We start from the raw sequence: 19,073 nt of genomic DNA on the forward strand, positions 1-19,073 counted from the left end.
TATCCAAAGATGATAACTTTAGAGGCATTTTCAGTTGTTATGACACAGTTGCTTGGAGTTAATCTGGGATTAACATATAATAATGACATCCTCACTTGTTACTGTCCAGGAACTACATGCATAATGAACCCTAAGGCAATGTAAGGTTTTATTTTTTTCAAATCTATATCTTCCCATGGGAAATGTTTGTAATATTCTTTAATGTACAATCTCTTTCAATATGACCTGATTATGAACATTTCTTATTAAGTAAATATGTGCTAATTTAATGCTTAAAGGAAGTGGACATTTGATATTATAGAAATTGTGCTTAATCGTTCTAGTATAGAGAGAAAGTGGATGTTGATGATGACTTTCTGGGGCTTACTAGAATCTTAGAGTAAAATTTATTCATTCACCAAAAAAAATTTTAATGAACATCTACTGTGTCCCGGTTATTGTGTTAGTTTGATTTACAAATAGTTAATAAGATAAATAAGTCCTAAATACATTAGTCCATCAGGGATAGAAAATTAAAAAGTAGACATAAAAACAAACAAAATCTAAACAGTTTATGATAGGTTCCAAGAAGAAAATGAATAGGGAAAGTATGGGGAGAAGAAACATTCTGATAAAGTAGTCTAGGAATAATTATGGAAATAATTTTGTTGGGATCTGAAAGAGAATGAGTCTGGTTATTAAAGATATCATTGAAAAAGTTTCAGTGAAAGCAAGTGAACTAATACTTGGGTAGCGACAAGATTGTAAAGCTTGACAGACTGAAGTTAAGGAGGTTGGGGGGAGGATAAAAGTGAAAAAAATATAGCTGGGACTATAAGGGAGAATGCTTTAGACGTAAGGAAAAAGAAGTAACATGCAATGAGGATAAATAGTGAGTCATGGAAAGAAGTCCAGGATGTGATACAGAAAAGAGCCTGATCATGCAATCATGATGTGGAAATTAGGATCTTATGATAAATGTAATGAAATATATTTTTAATTGGTTCATGCAGTATGGATAATAAAAATTATCTTATAAAATGAGTATGAAATATATCAGAGGGAGCAAGAATATAGTGATATTTGGAAATGATGATTCTCATAATAATCTATAGCAGTTTCTTAAAATTGAGAGAAAAGGAGATGCCAAGAATTTTTTGCAGGGGTTCTGGTTCAAGATGGCAACATAAGAATAATCTGAACTCGTGTCCTCCTACAGACACAACAAATCTATAACTACATATGGATCATTTTCCTTTAAAAATATAAAAACTAAGTAAGAACTCCTACATATTGGGCAAATGAGAAAAAAAAAACCCATATCAGAGTGGTAGGGGAGGCTAAGGCACAATTTTATATCTTTCTATAATTCCCACCCCTCACATGCCAACCCCAAATCAGGAGAAAACTGAAACCAGTAGTTTTCCCTTGAGGAATAAAGGGTTTGAACCGTCCTTGGATACCACAACTTTTAAGATAGCAGGTGCTAATTTGGCTGTCTTCATCTGTTGTACTCTGGAGTACCAATCTCTTCCATGGAGAAATTTGTAGAGGTGCCTGACATATCACCTAGCTCTGGTGTCCAGGAAGGTTTGCATTCCTGGGTCTCATGGAACTATAACAAATTAAGAGATGGTTCTTGGCCGGCTACTACTTTTGTGGCAATACATAGACAATAGACTGAAACATAACACCAAACTTTCAGTGAAATGGCCTATTTGCTTGTCCTGGAGCTTCTGCCTGAGGGGCAGGCTTCTGGTTTGGGACACCTTTAGAGTCCTACTAAGGTGCACTCTGGAAATGGAGTCTAGTATGTGCCATTTTGTGCTCTTTCTCTGACTCACAAAAGATCTCTGGGATCTCAGGAAAGGAACTTTTTAAAAAATTTGTTTTCATGTTTATTTATTTTTGTGAGAGAGAGAGACAGAGTGAGACAGAGCGTGAGTGGGGGGTGGGCAGAGAGTGAGGAAGACAGGATCTGAAGCAGGCTCCAGGCTCCGAGCTGTCAGCACAGATGTGGGGCTCGAACCTACTGATGTGGAGCTTGAACCCATGAACTGTGAGATCATGACCTGAGCTGAAGTTGGATGCTTAACCAACTGAGCCACCCAGGCACCTCAAAAGGGACTTTTATAATCATCTGGTACCCCAAGTTTGAGAATGTTGCACAGTATACATCTCTGCATCTCCTTGCTCTGTTGGCCAGCAAGGTATATGTTTGTAGCCCCATAGCACTGTGTGTATTTTTATACTTTAAAAGCTGTTGCTTGAGGGTCTGGCTTCCAATCACCCTGAACCTAGGTGCTTATTGAGCTCCTCCCCTTTGGGACAGTTAAAGGTCTTGGTACATCTTTAACCACCTGAAGCCAAAAACTAAAATTGGCTGCTTGGACAATCACAAGAGTTTGAGAGACAACCAAGAGTTAGGAGAAGCCTGAATAGCAAGGCTCATCTCCTACATGAGGCCACCCCTTTGAGACTGGAAGAGAAGGCTGTTTTATCTAATGCATAGCAGTGGACAGAGAATAAAACAAAATCAAGAAACAGAGGAATTTGTTCCAAACAAAAGAAGGCAAAACATCAGAAAAAGACTTAATAATACAGCGATAAGTAATCTACCTAATAAATTTTGTTTGAAGTAATGGTCATAAAGATGCTCACCAAGCTTGGGAGAAGAATGAATGAACAAGGTGAGAACATCAACAGAGATATAAAATAGAAGAAAGTACCAAATAGAAGTCACAGAATTTAAGATTATAAAACAGAACTGAAGAATACAATAACAGAACTGAAAATTCAGTAGAGGGATTTAACAAGCAGACTAGATGAAGCACAAGAAAAGATCAATGAACTCACGAACAGAGTAGTAGAACTCATAGCCAGATCAACAAAAAGAAATAATTTTTGAAATGTGAAGTTAAATAAGGGGCTTACTAAACAAATCCAGCAGACCAATATTCACATTATAGGGGTCCCAGAAGGAGAGGAAAGAGTCAAAGGGACAGAAAACCAGTTAACGTTTGTCACCATTAGGAGTAACAAGTCTTTTTTTTTCTTATAATAAGAACTTTTAATATATAATCTCTTAGCAACTTTCAAATATTCAATACAGTGCCCCTTCGCCACTCTTGGTGTGCACCCTTGGTCAGTACGAGAGCTGCCACCCAAGCAGCTCCCCCCATCCTGCCAGACCTAGTGGGTGTCATAAGCCACCACCAGAGCCCCTCCCAAGGGCCCCACACTGGCAAGCCAGCCACTTTACCAGCATGCCTCTAAGAGTCATGGCCAGGGCTCCCAGATGGGCCAAGGGCCAGCCTTAAACACCAATGTGTCTGTAGCTGAACCTCACTCATATACATGTGCACTGAGGGACAGCCCCACTCACCAGCAAGTCTGGTGACCACCTGTCATTGACTAGCCAGAACAGGAACATGCACACAGCCCATAGAGAGTCCTGGAGCACTTGGTTTGGCAGTCCAGGTGGGTCTGCACTACTGAGCCCCACAGTACCTGCATAAAGGACTATCTGCATAAAGCCACTCCTTCAAGACCAGGAGACATAACTGCTTAGTACATAGAAATAAACAGAAGGAGGCAAAATGAGGCACTAGAGGTTGCAAATGAAAGAAGACGACAATACCTGAGAAAAGTGAAATGGATAGTCCACTAGGCAAAGTTCAAAGGAATGGTCATAAAGATGGTCACCAAACTGGAAGAGGAATGGAGGATCACAGTGAGAACTTCAAAAAATACATAGAAAATATAAAAAAGAATAAATCAAGCTGAAGAATACAATAACTGAAATAAAAAACATACTAGAGGAAATCAACAGCAGATTAGATGTTGCACAAGAATGGATAAGCAATCTGGAAGATTGGATAATGGAAAGCACCCGATCAGAGAAGCAGAAAGAAAAAAATAATTTTAAAAATTGAAGTTATTTTAAGGAACCTCTAGGGTAACATCAGCCATACTAACACTTATAGGTACCCTCAGAAGTAGAAGAGGGGCACCTGGGTGGCTCAGTCAGTTAAGCGTCTGACTTCGGCTCAGGTCATGATCTCATGGCTTGTGAGTTCGAGCCCCGCATTAGTCTCTGTTCTGACAGCTCAGAGCCTGGAGCCCACTTGGGATTCTGTTGTCTCCCTCTCTCTCTCTGCCCCTCCCCCACTCATGCTCTGCCTCTCTCTCTCCCTCCGAAGTAGAAGAGAAGAAAAGGATCAGAAAATACATCTGAAGAAATCATGTCTGAAAATTTAACCTAATCTGGTGAAGGAGACAGATATCCAAGTCCAGGAAACAAGAGTCTCAAATAATATGGACTCAAAGAGAGCAATACCCATTATAATCATAGTGACAACATATAAAGATAAACAGAGAATCTTAAAAACAGCAAGAGAAAAACAGTTATGTATAAGGAAACCTTCCTATGATTATCAGGGGTTTTTTTGGAAAAAACTTTGTCGTTCAAAAGGGAGTGGCATGATATATTCACAGTAATGAAAGGAATATTTATAATAAAAAATACGGTACCTATCAAGATTATCACTTGAGTTAAAAGAGAGATGAGGAGTTCCTCAGACAAGCAAAACTAAAGGAGTTCATCAACACCAAACAGATATCACAAGAAATGTTAAAGGATTCTTTCAGTGGAAAAAGAAGAGGCCTTAACTAGAAATGAAACTGTGAATGAAAGCAGTGTCACTCAAGGTAAACATATAGTAAAGGCAGCAAGTCAACCACCCATGTATTTGGTATGAGTGTTAAAAGACAAATATAGACAGTCATCTAGACCTATAATAATTAGTCAAGTTATATACAAAATAAAATGTAAAATATATCAAAAACAAAATGCAGGGGGAGCAAAAATGTAGTATTTTTGGAACACACTTGAACTTCAGCCCTCAGCCATCAACTTAAAATAGACTGCAGTATACATAGGATGTTACATATGAATCTCAAAAGATTCACAAAAATACCACAAAAAAATACCAATAATAGATACACAAAAAATAAAGAGAAAGGAACGCAAACACAACACTAAGTCACCAAATACCAACAGAAGACAGAAGGAAACAGAACTACAAAAACAATAAGAAACAATCAATATAATGGCAGTAAGTACATATCTATCAATAAAATATCTAAATGGACTAAATTCTCCAGTCAAAAGGTATACAGTCATTAAATGGACAAATAAAAACAAGATTTACATATATACTACCTACAGTAGGCTCAATGCAGATCCAAAGACACATGGAGTGAAAGGGAAGGGATGGACAAAGATATCCCATGCAGATGGAAATTAAAAGAAAGTTGGGGTAGCCATATTTCTCTCGGACAAAATAGACTTTAAAATAAACACTGTAATAGACAAAAAAGTCATCACATGATGATAAAGGGATCAATCGAACAAAATGATGTAATACTTGTAAATATCTATGCACTTAACATAGAAGCACTTAAATACATAAATATTAGCATACATAATGGGAGAAATTGACAGTAATACAATAATAGTAGGAGCCTTCAACACCCCACTTATATCAGTGGACAGATCATCCAGACAGCAAAACATTGGCCATAAATGATTCATTAAGCAGATGAATCTTTCCATCCAAAATTGGCAGAGGGCACATTCTTTTCAAGTACATATAGAACACTCTCCAGGATAGATGATGTTAGGCTACAAAATAAGTCTCAATAAATTTAAGATGATTTAAATTATATCAAGCATCTTTTTCAACCACAACAGTATGAAACTAGAAATCAATTACAAATCAAGTCTAAAGTTAGTAGAAGGAAGTAAATAATAAAGATGAGTGAAAAAATGAAATATGCTTAAAAAACAATAGAAAAGACAGGGGCTCCTGGGTCGCTCAGTTTATTAACCATCCAACTGTTGATTTCTGCTCAGATCATGATCTCATGGTTCATGGGATCAAACCTTGCACTGGGCTCTGTGCTGATGAGGAACCTGCTTGGGATTCTCTCTCTGCCCCATCCCTGGCTGATGCTCTATCTCTCTGAAAAACAAAAAATTAAAAAAAAAAAACATTAGAAAAGAAAAAGGAAACTAAGAACAATTTATTTGAAATAATAAACAAAATTAACAAGCATTTAGCCAGACTTTTCAATAAAAGAAGGCAGAGGGCACCTGGGTGGCTCAGTTGGTTGAGTGTGCCAATTCAGCTCAGGTCATGATCTCATGGTTCCTAAGTTGGAGTCCCACATTGGGCTCACTGGTGTCAACCTGTCAGCGCAGAGTCTGCTTCCATCCTCTCTGCCTCTCCCCCAACTTGTGCTCTCTAAAAAATATTAAAAAGAGAGAGAAATGAAAGAGAAGTTACAACTGATACTAAAAGTGGTATTAAAATTGACATTTTAAACAGTTTCTCTTTTTTTTAATTTTTTTTTCAATATATGAAATTTATTGTCAAATTGGTTTCCATACAACACCCAGTGCTCATCCCAAAAGGTGCCCTCCTCAATACCCATCACCCACCCTCTCCTCCCTCCCACCCCCATCAACCCTCAGTTCTCAGTTTTTAAGAGTCTTTTATGCTTTGGCTCTCTCCCACTCTATTCTCTTTTTATTCCCCTTACCCTCCCCCGTGGGTTTCTGTTAAGTTTCTCAGGATCCACATAAGAGTGAAAACATATGGTATCTGTCTTTCTCTGTATGGCTTATTTCACTTAGCATAACACTCTCCAGTTCCATCCACGTTGCTACAAAGGGCCATATTTCATTCTTTCTCATTGCCACGTAGTACTCCATTGTATATATAAACCACAATTTCTTTATCCATTCATCAGTTGATGGGCATTTAGGCTCTTTCCATAATTGGGCTATTGTTGAGAGTACTGCTATAAACATTGGGGTGCGAATGCCCCTATGCACCAGTACTCCTGTATCCCTTGGGTAAATTCCTAGCAGTGCTATTGCTGGGTCATAGGGTAGGTCTATTTTTAATTTTCTGAGGAACCTCCACACTGCTTTCCAGAGTGGCTGCACCAATTTGCATTCCCACCAAAGTGCAAGAGGGTTCCCTTTTCTCCACATCCTCTCCAGCATCTATAGTCTCCTGATTTGTTCATTTTGATCACTCTGACTGGCGTGAGGTGATATCTGAGTGTGGTTTTGATTTGTATTTCCCTGATGAGGAGCGACGTTGAGCATCTTTTCATGTGCCTGTTGGCCATCCAGATGTCTTTAGAGAAGTGTGTATTCACGTTTTTTGCCCATTTCTTCACTGGGTTATTTGTTTTTCAGGTGTGGAGTTTGGTGAGCTCTTTATAGATTTTGGATACTAGCCCTTTATCTGATATGTCATTTGCAAATATCCTTTTCCCATTCTGTTGGTTGCCTTTTAGTTTTGTTGGTTGTTTCCTTTGCTGTGCAGAAGCTTTTTATCTTCATAAGGTCCCAGTAATTCATTTTTGCTTTTAATTCCCTTGTCTTTGGGTATGTGTCGAGTAAGAGATTGCTACGGCTGAGGTCAGAGAGGTCTTTTCCTGCTTTGTCCTCTAAGGTTTTGATGGTTTCCTGTCTCACATTCAGGTCCTTTATCCATTTTGAGTTTATTTTTGTGAATGGTGTGAGAAAGTGGTCTAGTTTCAACCTTCTGCATGTTGCTGTCCAGTTCTCCCACACCATTTGTTAAAGAGACTGTCTTTTTTCCATTGGATGTTCTTTCCTGCTTTGTCAAAGATTAGTTGGCCATACGTTTGTGGGTCTAGTTCTGGGGTTTCTATTCTATTCCATTGGTCTATGTGTCTGTTTTTGTGCCAATACCATGCTGTCTTGATGATGACAGCTTTGTAGTAGAGGCTAAAGTCTGGGATTGTGATGCCTCCTGCTTCGGTCTTCTTCAAAATTACTTTGGCTATTCGGGGCCTTTTGTGGTTCCATATGAATTTTAGAATTGCTTGTTCTAGTTTCGAGAAGAATGCTGGTGCAATTTTGATTGGGATTGCATTGAATGTGTAGATAGCTTTGGGTAGTATTGACATTTTGACAGTATTTATTCTTCCAATCCATGAGCAGGGAATGTCTTTCCATTTCTTTATATCTTCTTCAGTTACCTTCATAAGCTTTCTGTAGTTTTCAGCATACAGATCTTTTACATCTTTGGTTAGATTTATTCCTAGGTATTTTATGCTTCTTGGTGCAATTGTGAATGGGATCAGTTTCTTTATTTGTCTTTCTGTTGCTCCATTGTTAGTGTATAAGAATGCAACTGACTTCTGTACATTGATTTTGTATCCTGCAACTTTGCTGAATTCATGTATCAGTTCTAGCAGACTTTTGGTGGAGTCAGTCAGATTTTCCATGCATAATATCATGTCATCTGCAAAAAGCAAAAGCTTGACTTCATCTTTGCCAATTTTGATGCCTTTGATTTCCTTTTGTTGTCTGATTGCTGATGCTAGAACTTCCAGCACTATGTTAAACAACAGCGGTGAGAGTGGGCATCCTGTCGTGTTCCTGATCTCAGGGAAAAAGTTCTCAGTTTTTCCCCATTGAGGATGATGTTACTGTGGGCTTTTCATAAATGGCTTTTATGATGTTTGAGTATGTTCCTTCTATCCCGACTTTCTCAAGGGTTTTTATTAAGAAAGCGTGCTGGATTTTGTCAAAGGCCTTTTCTGCATCGATTGACAGGATCATATGGTTCTTATCTTTTCTTTTATTCATGTGATGTATCACGTTAATTGATTTGCAAATGTTGAACCAGCCCTGCATTCCAGGAATGAATCCCACTTGATCATGGTGAATAATTCTTTTTATATGCCATTGAATTCGATTTGCTAGTATCTTATTGAGAATTTTTGCATCCATATTCATCAGGGATATTGGCCTGTAGTTCTCTTTTTTTACTGGGTCTCTGTCTGGCTTAGGAATCAAAGTAATACTGGCTTCATAGAATGAGTCTGAAGTTTTCCTTCCCTTTCTATTTCTTGGAATAGTTTGAGAAAGATAGGTATTATCTCTGCTTTAAACATCTGGTAGAACTCCCCTGGGAAGCCATCTTGTCCTGGACTCTTATTTGTTGGGAGATTTTTGATAACTGATTCAATTTCTTCTCTGGTTATGGGTCTGTTCAAGCTTTCTATTTCCTCCTGATTGAGTTTTGGAAGAGTGTGGGTGTTTAGGAATTTGTCCATTTCTTCCAGGTTGTCCAATTTGTTGGCATATAATTTTTCATAGTATTCCCTGATAATTGTTTGTATCTCTGAAGGGTTGGTTGTAATAATTCCATTTTCATTCATGATTTTATCTATTTGGGTCATCTCCCTTTTCTTTTTGAGAAGCCTGGCTAGAGGTTTGTCAATTTTGTTAATTTTTTCAAGAAACCAACTCTTGGTTTCGTTGATCTGCTCTACAGTTTTTTTAGATTCTATATTGTTTATTTCTGCTCTGATCTTTATTATTTCTCTTCTTCTGCTGGGTTTAGGCTGCCTTTGCTGTTCTGCCTCTATTTCTTTTAGGTATGCTGTTACATTTTGTATTTGGGATTTTTCTTGTTTCTGGAGATAGGCCTGGATTGCAATGTATTTTCCTCTCAGGACTGCCTTCGCTGCATCCCAAAGCATTTGGATTGTTGTATTTTCATTTTCTTTTGTTTCCATATATTTTTAAATTTCTTCTCTAAGTGCCTGGTTGACCCACTCATTCTTTAGTAGGGTGTTCTTTAACATCCATGTTTTGGAGGTTTTCCAGACTTTTTCCTGTGGTTGATTTCAAGCTTCATAGCATTGTGGTCTGAAAGTATGCATGGTATAATTTCAATTCTTGTATACTTATGAAGGGCTGTTTTGTGACCCAGTATATGATCTATCTTGGAGAATGTTCCATGTGCACTCGAGAAGAAAGTATATTCTGTTGCTTTGGGATGCAGAGTTCTAAATATATCTGTCAAGTCCATCTGATCCAATGTATCATTCAGGGCCCTTGTTTTTTTACTGACCATGTGTCTAGAAGATCTATGCATTTCTGTGAGTGGAGTGTTAAAGTCCCCTGCAATTACCACATTCTTATCAATAAGGTTGCTTATGTTTGTGAGTAATTGTTTTATATATTTGGGGGCTCCTGTATTTGGCGCATAGACATTTATAATTGTTAGCTCTTCCTGATGGATAGACCCTGTAATTATTATATAATGCCTTTCTTCATCTCTTGTTACAACCTTTAATTTAAAGTCTAGTTTGTCTGATATAAGTATGGCTACTCCAGCTCTCTTTTGGCTTCCAGTAGCATGATAAATAGTTCTCCATCCCCTCACTCTCAATCTAAAGGTGTCCTCAGATCTAAAATGAGTCTCTTGTAGACAGCAAATAGATGGGTCTTGTTTTTTTTATCCATTCTGGTACCCTATGTCTTTTGGTTGGTACATTTAATCCATTTACATTCAGTGTTATTATAGAAAGATACGGGTTTAGAGTCATTGTGATGTCTGTATGATTTATGCTTGTAGTGATGTCTCTGGTACTTTGTCTCACAGGATCCCCCTTAGGATCTCTTGTAGGGCTGGTTTAGTGGTGACGAATTCCTTCAGTTTTTGTTTGTTTGGGAAGACCTTTATCTCTCCTTCTATTCTAAGTGACAGACTTGCTGGATAAAGGATTCTCGGCTGCATATTTTTTCTCTTCAGCACATTGAAGATCTTGTGCCAATCCATTCTGGCCTGCCAAGTTTCTTTCTTTTTTTTTTTTTTTTCAACGTTTTTTATTTATTTTTGGGACAGAGAGAGACAGAGCATGAACGGGGGAGGGGCAGAGAGAGAGAGGGAGACACAGAATTGGAAACAGGCTCCAGGCTCTGAGCCATCAGCCCAGACGCAGGGCTCGAACTCACGGACTGCAAGATCGTGACTTGGCTGAAGTCGGACGCTTAACCGACTGCGCCACCCAGGCACCCCTGGCCTGCCAAGTTTCAAAAGAGAGATCAGTCACGAGTCTTATAGGTCTCCGTTTATATGATAGGGCACGTTTATCCTTGCCGCTTCAGAATTTTCTCTTTATCCTTATGTTTTGCCAGTTTCACTATGATATGTTCGTGCAGAAGATCGATTCAAGTTACGTCTGAAGGGAGTTCTCTGTGCCTCTTGGATTTCAATGCCTTTTTCCTTCCCCAGTTCAGGGAAGTTCTCAGCTATTATTTCTTCAAGTACACCTTCAGCACCTTTCCCTCTCTCTTCCTCCTCTGGGATACCAATTATGCGTATATTATTTCTTTTTAGTGTATCACTTAGTTCTCTAATTTTCCCCTCATACTCCTGGATTTTTTTATCTCTCTTTCTCTCAGCTTCCTATTTTTCCGTAACTTTATCTTCTAGTTCACCTATTCTCTCCTCTGCCTCTTCAATCCGAGCCGTCGTCCTTTCCATTTTGTTTTGCATTTCGTTTAAAGCGTTTTTCAGCTCCTCCTGACTGTTCCTTAGTCCCTTGATCTCTGTAGCAAGAGATTCTCTGCTGTCCTCTATACTGTGTTCAAGCCCAGTGATTAATTTTATGACTATTATTCTAAATTCACTTTCTGTTATATTATTTAAATCCTTTTTGATCAGTTCATTAGCTGTTATTTCCTGGAGATTTTTCTGAGGGGAATTCTTCTGTTTGGTCATTTTGGATAGTCCCTGGAGTGGTATGGAGGACCTGCAGGGCACTTCCCCTGTGCTGTGGTGTATAACTGGAGTTGGTGGGCGGGGCCGCAGTCAGACCTGATGTCTGCCCCCAGCCCACCGCTGGGGCCACAGTCAGACTGGTGTGTGCCTTCTCTTCCCCTCTCCTAGGGGCGGGATTCACTGTGGGGTGGCGTGGCCCATCTGGGCTATTTGCACACTGCCAGGCTTGTGGTGCTGGGGATCTGGCGTATTAGCTGGGGTGGGAGGGGCAGGCTTAGTTCGCTTCTCCTTAGGTGATCCACTTCAGGAGGGGCCCTGTGGCAGCGGGAGGGAGTCAGACCCGCTGCCGGAGGTTTGGCTCCGCAGAAGCACAGCGTTGGGTGTTTGTGCAGGGCAAGCAAGTTCCCTGGCAGGAACTGGGTTCCTTTGGGATTTTGGCTGGGGGATGGGCGAGGGAGATGGCGCTGGCAAGCACCTTTGTTCCCTGCCAAACAGCTCTGTTGTCCCGGGGCTCAGAAACTCTCCCTCCCTTTGTACTCCAGTCTTCCTGCTTTCCGAGCAGAGCTGTTAACTTAAGACCTCCCAGATGCTAAGTCACGCTTGCTGTCGGAACACACTCCATCCAGCCCCTCCACTTTTGCAAGCCAGACTGGGGGCTCTGCTTGGCCGCAGGCTGCCCCTCCGCCCAGGCTCCCTCCCGCCAGTCCATGGAGTGTGCACTGCCTCGCTGCCCTTCCCACCCTCTTCCGTGGGCCTCTCCCTGTGCTTGGCTCTGGAGACTCCATTCTGCTAGTCTTCTGGTGGTTTTCTGGGTCAGTTAGGCAGGTGTAGGTGGAATCTAAGTGATCAGCAGCAGGCGTGGTGAGCCCAGCATCCTCCTACGCTGCCATCTTCCTGAACCCCCCCTTTTTTAAATTTTTTAAAAAATATTTACTTATTTTTGAGAGAGAGAGTGTGAGCAGGGGAGGAGCAAAGAGGGGAAGACACAGAATTCAAAGCAGGCTCCAGGCTGAGCTCTCCAGCACAGAGCCTGACCTGGGGCCTGAACTCACGAACTATGAGATCATGACCTGAGTCCAAGGCAGATGCTTAACTGACTGAGCCACCTAGGCACTAAAATTGAGGGACATTTTAGCAAATAATCAGCCTAAAATCATAAACCCTTTCAAGGTCATGAAATTCAACAACAAATGTGGATAACAAATGTAGATATGGAGAAGTAAATGCAATGGTTGATTCTGAACTGGATCCTTTTGCTATAAAGTGCCAATATTGTGAAGAAGGAGAAATTTGAATGGAATCTGAGGATTATGTAATAGTAATGTACCACTATTTCCTGATTTTGAAGGGTCTGCTTAAGGAGAATTCATTTCTATGCAAGAATTATACATTAAAATACTTAGAGTTATTAACCTTGTTTTTGGCAATTATTCTTAACTGTTTTCAGGAAACAAAATTTATTCTTTGAACTGTATTGTATTATTTATCTAAGATTTAGATTATTACAAAATTAAAGAAAAGTCCATTAAATAGTACACTTAGAAATATACAAATATAAAATAAAACAGAATCTAGGGCTTGTAGATTTTATATACTTAATGTTGATATATTTTAATTGATTGATTTTGATACCAAAGAATAAATAACCTTGATTTTTCATTAGCATAATCAACCATTTTTTATTCCTTCAGTTTACATAAATATCCTAGTACATTTCATTTTTATAAGTAATTATGACTTATGTTGACAATAAAAGTAAAAATAAGATATTCTTAAAGAGAGCTTTTTGTGTGTGAAGCACTGTAAAGTGTTTTAATATATTTGAACTCATGTCATTTTAACTTCCTTTATGTGGTAGATGTCTATTATATGGAATTATAATAAAAATGGACTCACTGCTTTTATTTACGGTTTGTATTAAAAATAAGAGCACATGAAACCAATATGACACTGTATGTTAAGTAACTGGTGTTTAAATAAAAACTTAAGGAAAATGGTATTTTCCCCTCCTTGGCTCTCCAGTAAGTGAAATGTAGAATTCATAGTACTCTGTTGAAGAGGGTTTCTTTAAAACTGACTTTATTCCATTTGTCTGAAGAATATAATTTATTTTTAGACGTTCCCATGGTGTGAAGTTTTTTAGCAGTTGCAGCATGAATGAATTTAACCGTATGGTTTCACAGCCTGAATTTGAATGTCTTCAGAATCAAATAGTTTCAGAAGTGTCTTACCAAGATAAAAATACACTCTGTGGCAATGGTATTTTGGAACCGCCTGAGGAATGTGATTGTGGTCGTTCACAGGTTAGTGACAAACATGAATTGCTTATCTAAAGATTTTTCTTTGGGGGAGCCTGGGTGGCTCAGTCGGTTATGCACCTAACTGTGGCTCTGGGTCATGGTTTTGTGGTTCGTGGGTTCGGGCCATGTTGGGCTCTGTGCTGGCAGCTCTCCGAGCCTGGAGCCTGCTTCGGATTCTGTGTCTTGCTGTCTTCCTCTTCCCCTCCCCTGATCGTGCTGTCTGTCTGTCTCTCTCTCAAAAATAAATAAACATTAATTTTTTTAAAATAAAGATTTTTCTTTGTGTTTCTTGTGTAGACTTATAGATGTGATATAAAAAAGAAAGATTTTTTTTTTTCTCAAAAGCTCCACCATTTATCAGATATCTAAGGGAGATATGGGGCATGTGATAACTGACTCATCTTGAATTTAAAGCATTTGAAGAGTTTAAGTAGCAGGTAAGTGTAGCATGGATTAAAGAGGTAGATTTTCAGGGTGCCTGGATGGCTAAGTTGGTTAAACTGCCATTTGGCTCAGGTCATGAAATTCGCACAGTTGGTGGTTTCGACCCCGGCATTGGACTCTGTGCTGACAGCTAGAGCCTAGAGCCTGCTTTGGATTCTGTGTCTCTGTCTCTCTCTGCACCTCCCCTGCTCACGCTCTGTCTCTCTCTCAAAAATAAATAAACATTAAAAAATTAAAAAAAAAAAACAGAGGAGGTAGAGTTTCTTCATTGTGTAACCATTAATGGTAATATCTACCTTTCTGTATCACAAACAATGTTAACATCAGTTCTATAATTATCACCTCAATCATCTCTCCTGAATTCCTCCAAAGTGACTGCATTGGTTCACTAAGTTATTAAATGTGTGTTGTTGTTTACCTCCTCATCTCCTAATTGCTGTTCCTGCATTTGTGAGATCTTCATTTGTTTTAACTTTTGACTTCACAGAATTTAATTAATAATGTCTTGATGTGTTGTTCTATTTAGCTTTTTGCTGTTTTTTTTTTTAGTTGTGCTTGGTAAGATAAGTAATCATTGAATTTTGTTGTGACTGCTTTCATATACTTATAAATGGAGATAATTTTGAATATTTCACATTTGGTTGAGAAGATGTAAACTAACTGGAACAAAATTCTATATACTTGATTGCATTATAATTTTTAAGTGAATGACTCACATCTGCATTTTTATTGGTTTTGTTTGCCTGAATTCTCAGTACTTAAGAAATAATGTTGGTACCTTCAACTGTAGAGTTGGATTTGCCTAATTCTCACTATAATTTACTTAATTCATGCTTTATATATTTTGTAGCTTTTTATATGGTGTAAACATATTTACAATTTTTATATCTTCCTAGAAATTTAACATTTTGCCTTTAAATAAATACTGAATCTGTTTATCTCTCATGTTTCTTTTGGTTTTAAAGTCTATCTGGTCTGGCATACATCTGTATCTGTACACATAATAACTTTCTTTAATTGGTATTTCCCTGATAATTTTCTATTTACATTTAGTTTTTCTGTACTATTAAGTTCAATATCTATGTTTGGTTTTAATTTATTATTCACTCTGTCTTTGATTTATAAGATTATCCCCTTAAACATGATTATTACTTTTTGAGTATTCTTTTAATTAACTAAAGTCCATAATTTGTTCATATTTCCTTTGTTTTTACCTAATGGCATCTTTCTGTCCCAGAATCTCCTCCAGGATACCTCACTACATGTAGCTATTATTACTTCTTACATATTATTTATAACTTTACTTGTCTCAAAATGTTTATGTTTTCTGTGTTCACTTTGCCACATTTGTTTTTCAGTTGAATTTTTTTTATTTCTTTTGGTCTATGTGTTTTGTTTTTCTTTCTTCCACTATTTCTTCTAGTGATTCAGTGGATATGTATTTTCAATTTCCCTTCAGTGATTATATTTGCATTTTTAACCATATATATGTAATGTTTAACCATATCTAGACCACATTACCCCAAAATAACAGGATTTACAACTGTTAGAAAAAGCTCACTGACCCAGTCAAAAGAGGGACACTGGAAACTCGGAGCACAGTGAGGCGAGGCTTTAATCAATGTTCTTGCAAGAGCGGGTGTCTGATGGACAGGCACACTCAGAGCAGTTACAATTTATCTGCTAGCATGCATGTCCCTCCCCTGGCTCCTCATTTGCTGAGTACTACAGAGATTACAGCCTTGCCTGGATGTCCCTATGCCCACGTAAGGCAAAAAGTAGTCTGATTGGAACAAATGTACATTCCCTGAGGTGATAGAGACTTTCCATCTCTCCTTTGTTCTTTGGTGCATGCTCATTGCAAAGTCTGAAAAGAAATAAACCAGCGAAATGGAGAATGGAAGAACCAGGAAGTGAGGTGTCTGAAGTTTTGGGACTCCATTATGGTGTGTGTGTGTGTGTGTGTGTGTGTGTGTGTGTGTGTGTGTGTCGGGGGAGGGGAGGGGGCTCATATATATTTCTAATAGGTTAAACCTACTGTTAACTAGTCAGCACAGCTTTTATTTGGTATTTCTGAAAATGAATCATCTCACTTCTCACAACAACCCAATAACTTACATGACGTTTTTACAAAATATTTAATTTGTCATCTTTATTATTCCAGAGATTGTATTCAGAAAACAGTTGCTTTATTTCCCCTACCAGTCCTTTTATTTATTAAGGTTTTTTTTGCATGTGAAAGTTTGTTTCTGAAATAATGTCCTTTTGAATTATATCCTATTCCTTAAAATATACTTTAGGACTGTTCTCTTGATAGGACAATTCACTGCCCACTTTTGTTTATCAAAAAAAATTATGTCATACTCACCATTTCATTGTGATATACAATACACATGAAATATGAATGAAGGGTGTAACAAACAGATACTTAACACACACCTGAATAATTTGCATTCAGTTCAAAACAAATCTTACCTCTGCCAAAGGAGTTCTTTGTATGTCTCTTCCCAATCAGATGCCCCTTCCTTCCAATCATCATTTACAATTTCACTGCTTTACTACTCTTCAACACAGTTTTACTTCTATTTTTGCATCCTTACACAATATACTTTGGTTGACTGTTTTCTACCTTTACACAGCAACCATATGGCTTATATCATTTTGTCACTTGGCCTTTTACTCAATATTACACTTGCAAAGGTCATCTGTTTTTGAATGTAGCTTAGTCCAATTGTTTTCATTGCTTTTAGTATTTTATTGATATTATAGTTTGTTCTATGTCAATGAAAATGTAAGTTTCTTTCAATTTTTTACTATTAAGATTCATGCAGTTGTGTCTTTCTTGGCACATGTCTTCTGCTGCACATGTGCCTGCATTGTTCTAGGCTATGCATCAGTAGGTGAATGTGCTATTTCCTGAGCTATTTATATGTATATTTCTTTGAATTGAGGGTATCTGACTTTGGGTTTTATTCCTGAGTGGTCTGTGCATATCTTTCATACAGTTTTTGGTTATTTCATCAGCATTCACTTCTGTAAACTATCAGCAATTTATCATCAATGTGGTAGAAGGCTCAGAGGTACACTGTTTCTCCAGTAAACTACATTTTCTGGGCATGAGATGAGTCTTGTTGGCAAGACGCCCGTGATCAAGTGGTTCAGGTGAAGCAGTAGGTGGGCTGGTGCTATCTGTTTCTTATGGGTGAACAACCTCCTGTTTGTGGAGTTTACCAGTGTCAGGGGCCAGTCTGTTTATAGTGGAACTTTTGGGGATTTTCCCACCCAATCAGATTGTATTGTTGTTACATTGGATTATTTCATAAAGAACTTTTAATGGGAATATCAGAATCATACATTTTCTTTACATAACTATGGGATAAATTCTTTGGTTCCAATGTGCCAGTGAATATCAAAGGAAATTCAGGGCCAGTGGATGAAATCAGCTGTGTACTGGTCTGAGATGCCTGCAATTGCATGGGGTCCTAATCAGACATAGTGCTCAAAGGCTCTTCTCCCCTACCCCCCATTATCCTGGATTGCCTTCAGTGATCTTGTTGCTGAACTCCACCTACCCCAACGAAACTTAGCTGCTTTTTTTGGTGACTTATATACTAGCATATCAAGAATATTATTTGGGGGGCGCCTGGGTGGCTCAGTCGGTTAAGCCTACTTCAGCTCAGGTCATGATCTCACAGTTCGTGGGCTCGAGCCCCATGTCAGGCTCTGTGCTGACAGCTCAGAGCCTGGAGCCTGCCTCGGTGTCTGTGTTTCCCTCTCTCTTTCTACCCCTCTCCCTCTTGTGCTCTATCTCTTAAAAATAAATAAATGTTAAAAAATTTAAAAAAAGAATATTATTTGGATGATAAAGTCTATCTGTAGTCATATATGTTTAAATATTAAATATCATGCAGCACACACACAAAATAATTTTTCAGTGCAGGCCACATAAAAATGTTATGATTGTGGCAGAATGTCTACATACTTGATAGTATTTCACATTTTACAAGAATTAATATAATCCAGAGAAGGCCCATCACTGTGGGAACCCAGAGCAGTAAAGCTGTGATCTCTAAGCATTGTGTGATGAAATTAAAATGAATTTGGTCCCACAATAGTATAAAAAGTATTAGTTATACCCATTACTATATGCCAAAGGTCATTCATGGAAAAATATTTTAATTATGGTTAATTTGTTGTTCACTCTGGGAACAATGGTGTTTACTTCTTGTTTATCTTAGTAGTATAATGCAAGCTTCTAATTATCCATGACTTCCCCCAGTCCCAGACAGTACTTCTTTATTTTTCCCTTGTGTGCAACATTTTACAACTTTGAAATACTTTAGGAGTATAGGTCGTTCTTAGTTGATCCAATCGTTACAGAAACTATGAATGTGTGTCATATCTGAGAACCAAGAAAAAATTTATCAAGTGATAAAAACCAATGCAAGAACAAAAATACATAAAAGGCATAAAAAAACCAATAGCCAGGTTAGTTCCAGTCTTTAATAAGCACAAACATACATTTGCAGAATGTTTGTTTTACCTGCACATAGTTTCAATCTATTTAAAAAATAAGTTACGATTTTTTAAAATATAGTAATAGATTTACAACAAAATCCAACAGATACTACAGTGAGTTCTATATACCCACCCCGCCCTCTACCCCAATTCCAGCATACAGTTTTTCTATTATAAGCATCTTATTGTACATTTCTTATAGTGG

The 19,073-nt window shown here is 38.2% G+C and overlaps 1 protein-coding gene across 5 annotated transcripts in view; it reads left to right on the forward strand.

Annotated features, from left to right (window-relative positions):
* The window catches only part of LOC106978366 (A disintegrin and metallopeptidase domain 3-like), a 117,070-nt gene that overhangs the window by 52,856 nt on the left and 45,141 nt on the right, over positions 1–19,073 (forward strand). For all 5 annotated transcript variants that reach the window (XM_053216551.1, XM_053216553.1, XM_053216550.1 and 2 more), the window contains 2 exons: positions 1–140; positions 13,723–13,909. In XM_053216551.1, coding sequence (XP_053072526.1) covers positions 1–140; positions 13,723–13,909 — 327 coding nt within the window. The remainder of the gene's footprint in view (positions 141–13,722; positions 13,910–19,073) is intronic.

Source organism: Acinonyx jubatus, chromosome B1 (genome assembly GCF_027475565.1).
Source record: "Acinonyx jubatus isolate Ajub_Pintada_27869175 chromosome B1, VMU_Ajub_asm_v1.0, whole genome shotgun sequence".
In the NCBI taxonomy this organism is placed as follows: domain Eukaryota; kingdom Metazoa; phylum Chordata; class Mammalia; order Carnivora; family Felidae; genus Acinonyx; species Acinonyx jubatus.